Source organism: Erigeron canadensis, chromosome 4 (assembly GCF_010389155.1).
Source record: "Erigeron canadensis isolate Cc75 chromosome 4, C_canadensis_v1, whole genome shotgun sequence".
Classification (NCBI taxonomy): domain Eukaryota; kingdom Viridiplantae; phylum Streptophyta; class Magnoliopsida; order Asterales; family Asteraceae; genus Erigeron; species Erigeron canadensis.
In genome coordinates, this window is record NC_057764.1 from 33,146,016 (window position 1) to 33,159,116 (window position 13,101).

Consider the following 13,101-nt stretch of genomic DNA (forward strand, 5'->3'; position numbering starts at 1 on the left):
ATACATTTTCCAACACCCTTTTACCCAAAAAAAGATAACTATAAGGAATAGCAAACCAAACCGGCCGCAAGCAAGAAAAAACACAGTGAATGAGACATGAATCAATTCTCACACAACACACATCTTCACATTTCTCAACTAACTACATATTGAAGAGAATTTTTTTCCCGTCAACCTCCGGAGAAATGCTATATTTGACGATGTTCAATGGAACAACATCAACCACTCTTATAAATAATTTGCGGTTTTTGCCCTGCAATAAAACGACATATTTTATCAAAAATATATTTTAGATTTCATTATCTAGTTGCCAAACTATTACAGAAGGTGAACTTGCCTTGTTATAATTGAAAGAGGCTTAAGCTATGAACATATGCCGCTATATTGTTGAGGACCAGGCTTGGTTGCAGTTGTCATGAACATATCCCCCCATGGTTCAGACTCCGTGCCTTGACAAATGGGTGCATCAATAGCTGAGCAGCAGTTGGTCGATCATTTTGGTTAACTTGCAAGCATTTGAGAATGAAATCTTGGGCCTCTGCAGATAATGTGTCAGGAATAGGAGGGGGTTCGCCCCTACCAATTCTGAACAATGCTTGCATCTGTGGATCCAAAAAACAAATGTTTTCATTAGAACAATAAAGCAAATCTAAATAACAAATGATGGAATAAATTGTAAGGGGAGGTGAAATGATGGAACAACGGCCTAGTAAATGATTGCACACTAGGTGTGGCAATTACAAATCTTTTATGTATAGATCAACCGATTTGGGTCGTGTTTTTATCTCAAATGGGTCAAATCAAGAAATTTAGTTAAAAAGGGGAAGTTTGAAAGTCATGCAAAGTCTATTCGTTTAATGCATAAAACCTCCAAATCATTTTGTTCAAAGATTTAGATTATCATTGTTATACTTTCCGGTTTTAATCATACTAGCACAACAATTATACCATATTTTGAAGGACAAACGCCCATTCAAACCCCATTCAGATTGGTCTCCATTCTAGAGAATGACATGTTTTGACCCGTTACCCAACTTGTTTGAACTGCACATCTTGTCACCTCTTATCACAATACTTCACTGGTTAAGTTTTTTCACACTCTGAACAGCCTTGTTGAGAAACAAACAGAAAAAAGATCAAAGGGGCATACCCCTTCCAAGTGAGAGTATGGAATTTTTCTCGTTAGCATCTCCAACACAGTGCAACCAAGACTCCATATATCAGCTGCAAGCCCATAACCATTATTCTTCCTATTAACAACCTGGGGATATAATAGAAGATTGTCAGGACTCGGGACAATCTGAGTGGTTAAGCATCCCAAAGATGAATATAAAACACCATAGATTCTAAAAGACTAAAGAAACCTCTGGTGCCATCCAATAAGGAGTCCCTTTGCAAGATTTAATGTCATTCAGTTTGGTTGCCTGCATAGATGTATGGTGTTACATACAGCAAACACAAAAAAGAGAATATTTAGTAGGACAAATGAAAAAAGAATGTGGCCTAGAGCCTAGTTACCTTTGCTAACCCGAAATCCGCAAGCTTTACGGATCCGTTTGCATCTACCAATATATTAGCACATTTGATATCCCTATTTGAAATGTTCAAATTAGGAAAAGGCCAAGCAATTAACAACAAAATCACATCAACTAAAAGGAACAACTTTTACCTATGAACCACGTCGCGTTCATGCAAGTAATTCAGCCCTCCCAAAATCTGCCTGGTGTATGCAGAGACTTGAGAATCTCCCAAGTGATACTTTTGATAAAGTTTAGCTAGCGAACCTTTAGTTACAAGCTCAAGAAAAATGTATAGTTTGCCATCACACTGATACACCATTCCATGATATAACAAAGATTAACACGCAACATAGATACAATAACTGATAACCTGGAAGCTTGGGTTTCTATAAAGATCAAGAACAATCTTAGTAAAAGGAAAAAAAACATACTGTATCAGTCCCAAGATATCGAACTACGTTCTCGTGTTTAAATTGGCTTAATAAAGATATCTCCTGAAAATAAATGAAAATTCAAGGATAAATAAGTATGCAGAATAAATTATGTCTAACAAGAAGAAAAGGCAACTCATGAAACACCTGTTCAAGTTGAACGATGCTCTGCTTTCCTTGGCTTCCTTCATCAAGCAGAGAAACTTCTTTCACAGCAAAGAAAAACCCATGTCTGCAAACAGATATTTATCAGATATGAAATTACTTCTTTCAACATGATGAGGCACTTTCCTTGTTTTTATCAGCGAGGTATTGCCATATATTCAACAATATCATTTTCCTGATTGTTTTGGTTTCATGTTGTCGACAACCTGGTTGTGACCCCCTTTTTCTCCCTTAAAACTTAAGATCTGCTAATGTCATATCTCCTAAGTAAAGTTTCTACAAATAAGAAACTATCCATCCCTTATTAAAGAATCCCCTACTTGTTCCTATGACAATTATAATATGTTTTCCCAGGGACAAAATCCATACATATAATCATGCATTTAGAACCATATACACCAGAGTTGGCATTATGCATAAAACCATGGAAGGGCTAAATTGATGTTGCCATGCCCTAAAATGGTACGTGTTGTTATATCAATCTATCTAATGGTATAGTTAAAATACAACTATAGAAGGTTCAAAGAAATATCGGTGAAAACAATAGAGAAAGCACCATCTATCTATAAACTACAAAAAGCGGAAATAACAATTTGCAGTAAAGATTTCACGAGTACTTACTCGGTGAAGCCTTCATACACAGTTCCGTATGACCCCCTTCCAAGAAACTCCCCCTTCTGCCAGTTCTTAATACTAGTACTACTATACTTCAAAGGCCCTGCATTCGAAATAACCTCATCCCCATCATTATCACCTCCATCATTAACCAAAACATCTTCCTTTAAATCCGGCCCGCTAAAACCCCGAATCAATTCCCAATTCGATCCGAAATCATCCACCATCACTCTACTCAGCCTGACCGGGGGCGGAGCTACTAACGCCCCCGGCCATACACCTTTTATCCCACTTTCACTTTCCTTATTCCATCTCTCAAGTCCTTTAGTCACACCATCCTCATTATTATTACTATTATTAATATTAATATCTAAACAAACACAATCATTCCTCAACTGAACTACATCAATATTTCCACAAACAGTGACGTCATCCCCAACATCATTTCGGCGAACGGTGACGTCATCTTCATAATCATCATTACTGGCCCCAACTTTAGTAACAGAATTCTGAACAACATAATTATATCGAGAAACAGTGACGTCATGATTGATACTATGATTGTGAGCGTTCCATTCAACTGGGTTAATAAAAAGGTCCTCAGGTGAGAGGCCTAAACTTTGACAAATGAAGTCAATCTCGCCGTCATAACCTCCAATTCGGAAACTAGTTTGATCGGAAAGCGATCGGTTCCGGTGACTCGATCCGTCAGAGGAGGAGGATGATGATGATGTGGATGCATCGTAATCGATGTTTTTCGCGGCATTTCTCCGATCAAGGCGCGGGATTAAGCGCTTTTGGTGGTGCTTATTATTAGTAGACATGAATTAGATATTTATATGTGAATGTGAAGTTGTGAACAACAACATCCCAGATAAAGAAAAAAGTGAAGTGTCCAGACTTTCTGTATGTATATGTGTATGTATATTCAGAAGAGTCTGCGCGACATTCGGGTGAGACGTCCTTTTAAATGTTTGACCACTATTACAAACTTACACTTGATGACTAGATATCTAGATGACGACGTCAGTGGATTTTTAATTCTCTTGTCTTATTTTCTTTTCTTAAAACTAAATACTAGTTAACCTTAATTACAAAATATATATTTATTCAAAGTAAAATATATATATATATATATTTGGTTCGATGAGATTTTGACCAGAGGATTGTGAGATTTATAGTGCACAAGAGCATAATTCTTTATGGGTTGAGAGACCCCAAGTTAGAGATAAATTGAGGGGTAAAGTTGAATTATCTCTATCCCAAGATTTATGGTGCACCAGAGCATAATTCTTTACTTGCTAACGTAGTGGTTGGACACCCTGAATATTGTATCACGAGTCACACGTTCAAATCTCATCTCGAGCGTTGTTTCTAGCCAATATTCTTGGCGAGCGAGTTGAATTTACCGGGTGGAACTGGCGGGGGAGGGGATCGGGTAGGCCCACGGTATTTAGTCCGGATACCCGTGGTTCGGCCCTTCGCTGTTCTTAAAAAAAAAATTCAAAAATGATGATTGAATCTTAACCATTAATTTTAATCCAATGGTTAATAAACTTTCCAACTTTATCCTTCAAGTTACCTCTAAATTGAGGGAATTCCTACCCATTCTTTATGGGAAATGATATTTCTACAACATTTAGACATCTACAACAAAATCTGCATCATTTAGTTATACTTTGTGTATTAAAAGTTGTACTTTTGTTGTAGATGGCTAAATCTGTTGTATGAATATTGCTTCCCATTCTTTATCCATAGGCATTTGTGTTTCAACTTTCAACCCATTTCATTTTCACCATGAGACTAGCGAGATCAATCGTTTTGAAATTCACACATTGTGCGCCCATTGTCTTTAATAATCATATTTTGTAAAATCACACGAGCGTAAATAGTTCGTCGTATTTTGTTGACGTTATATGGTCATGTCGGAGTTTTGATGATTTCTCAACGAGCTTGAAGCACCCTGAATGGTCATTGAACAATGACGATTCATTATGGGCATTGATGTTGTTCCAACCCACAGGTCAAATTAAGCATGTCAAAATCCACAAATTATATAGGGTAATTGCATATAGCATGATAATTGGACATTCTTTATCACCTTGTGTGTAAGACCAATGCATAATAAAAAATGAATATAAACACTTAATTTTCATTGGACATTATCAATATAAATTATTATTATTGTGAATTTTTTTAGTGCAAATCTAATAGTTTTAGAGAGAGTGACTAATATAACAGAGCATTAATTTTTTCACCCCAAATCCAATAATTTAAGAGAGAGTGATTAATATGATAGAGGATTAATAATTTACAATGATGAGAAATACTAGATATACATATATGTAAAATATTGATAGATATAAACTAGTCCTTGATTTTTACCTTTTTATTAATTTTTAATTTAGTCTCTACTAGTTATTTTTTTTACTTACGGGCAATCTTTTGAACTTGACATGACCTAAAAAAACACCATCACACTATAACTTTGGATACTAAGTTCCTACCTAGAAACGTTTAAATCTTTAATCAGAGATTTAATAATCAATAGATGACGAGTAAAACAAAAAAAGTAGGGAATATTACTTGGACTATTATTAACAAATGACTCTTTCACCTCATTTTTGTGTTGTACCAGCTCGACGTCTCGACGTTATATTGGTATTTTTAAACTTACACCTCTTGTCAATGGGACTTGTTCGTTCCACTCATCACTTTATTTTACACATTCATATATGCATACACATACACATACCTTGCTTATGTCGAAATTGGGTACAATTGTTGTACACATACATACACGCGTATATATCATGTTGGGCCCACACTTTTTTCACTTTCTTGGCGTTCAACCAAAGACCACCAAACTTCCAAAGCAATCGGATAGTCGCTACCAATGGTGTCACTGACCGACAAGCTTTTCGGTTGAAACAAAAACCATAGATCTTGTTGAGAGTCGTCTATCAATAACTTATAATATCATAATTATTACGAGCATATTGTAAAGTAAATGAACCCCTTCCCTTCTTAAAAATAGCAATTAAATTATCCAATTTATCCTAACTCCTGATTCACTAATTAACTTATCTATTGATCTATTTACCTTTAATGAAATTAATTCATTAATTTAACTAAACTATCAATTTTGCATCAATAACTTTTCCATCAATAGCCTACACTACTAACCACAACCACTACTACCGGTAGCCACCAAAACCACCACCATCATGTTATTGCCAGTATCACTCCGCCGCTACCATTGTCACCGTGTCGCATTGCTAAACAAAGAAAAAGGAAAAAAACACAAAATTCTGAGAAATTGTCAAAAACCAGCCCTTGCACCAAAGACATAGCAACATCAATTCCAATTGTAAAAACCAAAAACACCAAACAAGAAAGAAAGAAAAAAAACTTCATCACAATTCCCCTTTTCTTCTCTTCTGTTTCTCTCTTTCACACACACACAACAAAAACACTGAGATAAAACGAAAAAAAGTTGGTTTCTCCTTCCCTCCACAATCAAAGCGGCTCTTCCCCGGTCTGTTTTCTCCTCACGTAATCAAACAAAACACATAGTAAATACACACACACATATATATACACACATATATACATATAAACATATATATCGATATATCGTTCTTCACAAACCTAATTTCCACACATACACAGAGACACTCTATTCCATATCACACACACCAATTCCCCCTCTCATAATTACAATCCAATCTCACTTGGCGGCGAATTAGGGTTTTTTTCGTGTTCTTAAAATTTATTGATAATTTAATCGTTAATGATATTAATTTCGGGTTGTGTTTTGAATGAACAGAACCTAGGGTTAGGCCTTTAGGGTTACGATAGACGGTTTTTATAAATTAGGGTTTCAAATACAGATATCTATATCTACATCTATATATATTTTGTATCTATCTATCTATCTATATATAGATGATATAAAGACGGTTCCTTTTTTGTTTGATTTGGCTGTGTTGATTGAACTTATTTGTGAGATGAGGGTCTTATAAGTTGGTTCAGTCTTTCAAATATGGCTGCCTTTTGAACCCGTTGATCGAAATTACGTAAATATTGACAATAGAGGGGAGATAACGAATAACGAGCTGTGCTGGTTTTTTAGTTTGTGTATATGGTAGTTTTTGGAAAAGATAAGATAGTTTTTTGATAGTTTGGTGGGTTTCGGAATTGGGATTGCTTAGTAGATGACTTTGGTTAAGTGAATTTTTGTTGGAAGGAGAAGGCAGAAGGGTTTGGACTGTGATACTCGAGATTATTAGATGAACGTTTATCGTTTGTTGTTCTGTTTTTATGATGTTCATCATTAGATATGGAAAGAAGTGAGCCAACGTTTGTACCTGAATGGTTGAAGAATAATAGTGGAAGTTTAAGTACAGCATCTCATCAGTTTCAGTCATCTTCTTTGCACTCTGGTAATTCTTTTTGGTTTTGCCTCTAACAGATGGGAATGTTTGGATTCGTGTTTTAAAATTGAGTACCTGTTTGATGCAGTTTCGACTTTTGAATTGCAATTATAAGCTGTTTTTGTGTAGTTAAACGGATTATGCTTGTGATAGATGATCTCTGGAAAACAGCATAGGGTCTTTCGCCTAGTGGCATTATGGTGCCCCATTAATTGACATAGGATGCCAGTTCAAGTCTCATTTGAGACAATGATGTAGGTAATAGGTAGTTAGGTGTGTGTAAATGTCTTTGCCTTTTAAAAATAGAGTAGTATTTGGATATCGACTTTCAATTATCTGCAGTAAAACTGATAATTTAATGATGAACTGAAAGTCAGAAATCACCCATTTACCAATTCTATTCTTTTAACATGATCTGAGAAGCTTTCTCTCCCATTTCTCAAGACTTCGGACTTTTCTCACAAAGATTTCCCTTTTGTTCATAATGTGATTCTACCTGATAATAATGTAATTGCTTAAATAACAGAAATTTTTCCAACATACGTACATTTATTTTTATGTGATTATCACTACTATAGACCCTGACACTATATATATTACTTGTCTTATTTCAACTAATTATCGGATTCTGATCATTCAAGATCACATAATCTTTTTAAAATGCATGTCCAAACACCTCCCAGTAGATGAATGTGGCAACTGATTTCAGTTCTGGCCTGTATCTAACTGTATTCGTTATTTTTTTTTTCTAGACGAACAAGGTGTATCAAAGGCCACAAGAAATAAGTCGCTTGTTAATATCAGTGATAGTGATATAGGACGCCCTTCTGTTTCAGATCGAACAACATCTTCATACTTCCGGCGCACATCTAGTAGTAATGGCTCATCTCATTTAAGGTCTTACAGTAGTTTTGGTCGGTATTCTGATAAAGAAAAGGCTGAGAGTAGGCATCGTGATTCTGATCCGCTGGGAAACATTTTACCTAGTAGGTTTGAGAAAGAAGGGCTAAGAAGATCACACTCGAGTGTATCTGCAAAGCGTGGTGACTCATGGCCCAGGAAAGTAGTAGCTGATTCAAGTGGTGCTAACAAAAGTAATCTTAACAATGGCGGTACTCTACGTCCTGGAAGTGGTGGTGGTGCTGTTAGCAGTGTGAAGATCGCGTTTGAGAGGGATTTTCCGTCTCTCGGGGCAGAAGAAAAACATACAGATCCTGAAGTAGGAAGAGTCCCCTCTCCTGGATTGAGTACTGCGATTCAGAGCCTACCGGTCGGCAACTCGGCAGTGATTGGTGGCGATGGATGGACCTCAGCACTGGCAGAGGTGCCTGTGATAGTTGGGAGTAATGGAAGCAACACGTCTGTTGTACAACCTGTTCAAACAACACCAATCTCTGCAACTGCGACAATGACAACTGGTCGTAATATGGCTGAAACTTTAGCGCAGGGTCCTCCTCGGGCTCATACTGCTCCCCAGGTAGATTAAACTTGATTTATGTACATACCATCTATTAGCGTTAGAGGTATTGAACGGGTGGGTCTGGTTATTGGTCAAAATGGCTACTTAGCTTACTTGTTTGATTTATGTTGAAATGGGCCATGTCAGGTTGGGTTGACCTAAAACATTTGCTATCCAGTTAAGAAAAAAACTATAAATACTCTGCGAGTTTAATATAACTACTAGAAATCAATTACAATAATAAGAAAAATGAGATAATAATTTTGGATAAAGTGGTTTGGAGGTTGTATGTATCAATAACACACTCTGGGCAACTTTTAATTCATGTGACCAATTTTCTTTTTTGTTTTTGTCATCTCTTATTTTACTAGTTGAAGATAAAGCACCTCAATCACCTGGTTCTCGTGTAAATAGGTCCAAATTTCTTTTCTGCTGCTTCATATACTTATATTTAATCATGTCTATTGTAGCTTTCTGTTGGAACTCAGAGGCTGGAAGAGCTTGCTGTTAAGCAATCCAGGCAATTGATTCCAGTGACTCCATCCATGCCTAAAGCCTTGGTAAGAATCTCCTGTTGATTTTTGTGTAACTCATATGTATATATATCATTTCTAAATTGTAATACGTGCTGCCTTTTGTGAACCCAAAAGCTATTCCATATATTCTTTTTCTATGCTGTAATATATGAGTTCATGGCTTCTGACACTTCTTGTCTCATACTCTCATGTTGCCATGTTGGATATATAGGAATTTTAAGTTTATTTTTTCCCTCTGTTTATCTAGGTTTGCTTTGCTATTTTGAAAGTCTTTGTTTCTCAAATTATTTAGAGGTATTAACATTCCAATAAAGATAACATGACTTATCTTTTCTTTGAATCTGATTACAATTACAATACATTATACATCAAGGAATATGTGCTTTAATTACTTGAGACATCTTATATGTGGTTTAAAAGTAATAGAGTATCTACATTGACTCTTTGAATGAGGTAGTCTTTGAATTCTTATGTGCTACTTTTTTATATCTCCACTCTATTTTAGTCTGTCTTATCTCCAGTGCTTGTTGTTCCAGCTATCAGTCTTTTTTTATCCCTGTTTATCTTTCTTTGTTCATTGTTCTTTGCAAATCTAGGCTGCCTGTATCTTTTCCTGGCATGCATTAAGTTAGAATTGATAAGTACTTTTATCTTTAAATTTCATTTATTTTGTCTGATTTACTTAAAACATACATATATGAATGCCAAACTACTAACACACTGGTTACTCAATCACATTTATGTGGTTGATGTTGCTACAATTTTTATTGGTTATCAACAGATACCCACGTTCGTATTTTGTTACTCTCACATGATTATATTTGCTATATGAAAAATTGTTTATCCTCATAAGCCCTAGCTCATCCTCCTAAAAATCCCTTTAATACCATATGCTCATGACATTTCACTCATTCTCTTTCCTCATTTATGTTTTTATTTTCTTTAGTGTCACCATCTTGTGGTTAGGAGGATTTTTAGGAGAATAAATTAGGCGGATTATGTTAGTGGTCGCTTGCAACTGTATCTGTTTGCTCTGTAGAAAACCTATGGTGTAGAATAAACAACCCTATATGCACTTGGTTTTGTGAGACAGACACCCGCATCTATCAACTGGAGGAAACTGAATACGTAGTAATGCAGAAGCACATCAAATGTGTATTTTGTCTAATGTGTCTTTGTTATTCTTTTTAGGTGTTGAATTCTTCTGATAAACCAAAGCCGAAGGTTGCACAGTTGCAGAGTCAAAATTCTCACCTTGTCAATCATGCACACTCCCCACGGCCTGTGTCGACTAAGCTTGATGTATCAAAGACGTCCACTGTAGGGAAACTTCATGTACTTAAACCATCACGTGAAAGGAATGGTATCACCCCAATTGCAAAGGACAACTTAAGTCCAACAAGTGGTAGCAAATTACCAAATAGTCCTCTTGCTGTACCCTCAGTTGTTGGATCTGCTCCTATGAGGAACCCAGGTAACAATCCGCCAGTTACTGTGGCAGAGCGCAAGCTTGGTGTAGCTACAATGGAGAAGAAACCCTCGCCTCAAGCACAAAGCCGAAATGACTTTTTTAATCTTATGAGGAAGAAATCTATGACTCCTGCTACTCCTGATTCCGGTTCATCCGTCTCTGCTAGTGATAAACCTGGCGAAGCTGAGTCCCCGTTTTTAACTGAGGGTGGGTATGATCTGGTGGCGCTTGATGTGGCTGGTGGAGTTCAAGAGTCTAGTGAGCACAAGGTTGATTTGCCTTGCAATGGTGATGTGCATGTTGCAGCCGAGGTATCTACTAGTAATAATGGAAAAAACATTTCAAGCTCTGATACCATTCGTTACTCAGAGGAAGAGGAGGCTAGATTTCTACGTGAACTGGGCTGGGAAGAACCCGCTGAAGAAGAGGGAGGCCTCACAGAAGAGGAGATAAATTCTTTTTACAGAGATTTAAGTAAAGTAAGTGCTTCTAAAGAGTTACTTCAATAACATTGTTTCAGCTACAATCTTTAGGTATGTAATGGTAAAAGTGGCGGGTGGGTGACAGGTCAAATTTTGTCGCAACTTGAAACCAGTGATACTTGATTGAGGTTGAAAGTGGGCCGGGTTTATATATATTTAGTATTAATGATCATGTGTAAGGTATGATTACAAAACTATTTTGTATGCAATATAATCTTAGTTTTGGTATGCAAGAATATAGGGTTTTTATAGAATAAGGGGGTAAGCAGCATGGTTGGATCAGTGGTAAACACCCTTGCCTCTGGAGACAGAGGTCATGGGTTCGATCCTCATCCCATGCAAAGGTTGGAGGGCCTTTTCTACCATTTAGGTAGAAACTGGAAGCAGCCTCTCTACTTAGGTAGAGGTAAGGTCTGCCTACATCTTAACCTCCTCCATACACCGTCGAGGTATTGGGGCTCAAAACCCGCGGAAGGCGGCACTGAGCAGTTACTTACTTACTTACTTATAGAATAAGGGGGGTGTTTGGTTAGTGGGTGTGGGAATGGGTTTAAATACTAATTCAATTGTTTGGTTGATAGGTTTGGTTTCTAAATATGGAAATTAAACCCATCATATTAGTCATACTTGAAACTTATCACCCTTGGTGGGTCTTGAAAAGCCCATACCTATTTAAACCCTTAGTTATTTTGTTTCAAACCAAACACCTCTTAAAAGGTAGATTTTTGGAGGCCTACATGTTTCAACTTGTATTTTACCCGGTTTTGATAAAACACAACCCTTATTTAACAGTCTAACTATTGGAATGGTTCTAATTCTATGTGTTGGCACCTTCTGGTTTTGTGCCTATATATGGATTTTGATTTGTGAATGGACTTGTTTTTATTAATAATTGTCACGTTATGTTGGTAGTAATATACTTTTTATTTAGCACATAGCTTCTATAGTGTATATAGAAAGTGTTGTGGATCCCATTCCAGCATGTTTTGGCTCACATTATTATCCATTTGTCCTTGTATCTAACCCAATCTGACCCACTTATTTTCTCATCCTTGACTATACTTCTTGGTTCTGTGATAATGTATCTTTCAATTAATAATGGACTTGTTTCTTGTGCAGTACCTGCATTTGCAAGCAGCCTCAAAGATCTTCAAAGGAACACCACCAAAATTACTGATGCCGCTTCACTCACAAATGGGAAAGAATGGTGATATTTCACCTGACTCTAAGCTGGAATCTTGAATTTGCTTGAAGAAAAGGGAAAATGTCTTGTTTTTGTTTTTTCTTTTCTGTTGTTTTCTTACTTGATCAACATATCGGGATGAAGCAGTGAAAGGAAGTGATTTGGAAGTTTTGAAATCCTTGCAGTTAGTCAGAGGGGGATGAGTGAATAGGAATAATTACATACGGGTGAAATTTCCAATAGCTTGCTGTAAACCCGTGTTTCCTTAAGCTGTCCGACCCCTCCAGACGTGTGGGATTTTTCTGATGATAAAAAAGAGAATAGAAAATAGTTGCTCAGGAATATTTGTTTCGATTGTGCAAAGAAATCTGGGTTATGGTCGGTTTTGGTTCTTTTTACCTTTTATTGAGAAAGGTTCAACAACAAAATAGCTTATGGTTTATTATTTATTTAAGAAAAATGAGATCCAGAAATTTACTTTCTCCCTTTTCTTGTGCTTTATGTGTTCATAAGCTCATTGTGTGTTCCTTTATCAGCACTTTTAGAGGGCTTGTGTAATGCTTTGGTGTTAAAGGGAAAAATGTGTTGGTTGGAAACATGTCTTTGATATTGATGTTTTGTATGTGTTTTCTGATGAGTGGGGTTTTGTGGAAAGATGAAGGGGCGTGGATACAAAATCTATGAGCTTACACATAATCGAAAATCATTTGGGTATTTTTTTGGTTAGTCTTAGATTAGGTGCTGCCATCAACTCCCTTTATAGGCCGATATGGCCATCTGGGCTGGATGGAACTGCTATCAGT

General features: G+C 36.6%; 2 protein-coding genes across 3 annotated transcripts; one reads left to right on the plus strand and one right to left on the minus strand.

Annotated features, from left to right (window-relative positions):
- Window positions 1–336: 336 nt before the first annotated feature.
- LOC122596327 (mitogen-activated protein kinase kinase kinase 1-like) lies at window positions 337–3,636 on the minus strand. The gene is made up of 8 exons (XM_043768880.1): window positions 2,738–3,636; window positions 2,099–2,183; window positions 1,952–2,014; window positions 1,670–1,827; window positions 1,519–1,591; window positions 1,365–1,424; window positions 1,151–1,261; window positions 337–602 (listed from the first exon to the last, which is right to left on the minus strand). The coding sequence occupies exons 1-8, from the start codon at window positions 3,553–3,555 to the stop codon at window positions 414–416; spliced, it is 1,557 nt and encodes a 518-aa protein (XP_043624815.1). The 5' UTR covers window positions 3,556–3,636; the 3' UTR covers window positions 337–413.
- Window positions 3,637–6,117: 2,481 nt separating this feature from the next.
- On the plus strand, window positions 6,118–12,780 carry LOC122596491. Of its 2 annotated transcripts, none has more exons than XM_043769073.1 (5): window positions 6,118–7,176; window positions 7,920–8,644; window positions 9,097–9,186; window positions 10,354–11,112; window positions 12,235–12,780. In XM_043769073.1, the coding sequence occupies exons 1-5, from the start codon at window positions 7,074–7,076 to the stop codon at window positions 12,355–12,357; spliced, it is 1,800 nt and encodes a 599-aa protein (XP_043625008.1). In that variant the 5' UTR covers window positions 6,118–7,073; the 3' UTR covers window positions 12,358–12,780. The 2 variants fall into 2 exon arrangements, with proteins under 2 accessions (XP_043625008.1, XP_043625009.1); XM_043769074.1 differs by having other exon boundaries at window positions 8,004–8,644.
- The last annotated feature ends 321 nt before the right edge of the window (window positions 12,781–13,101 follow it).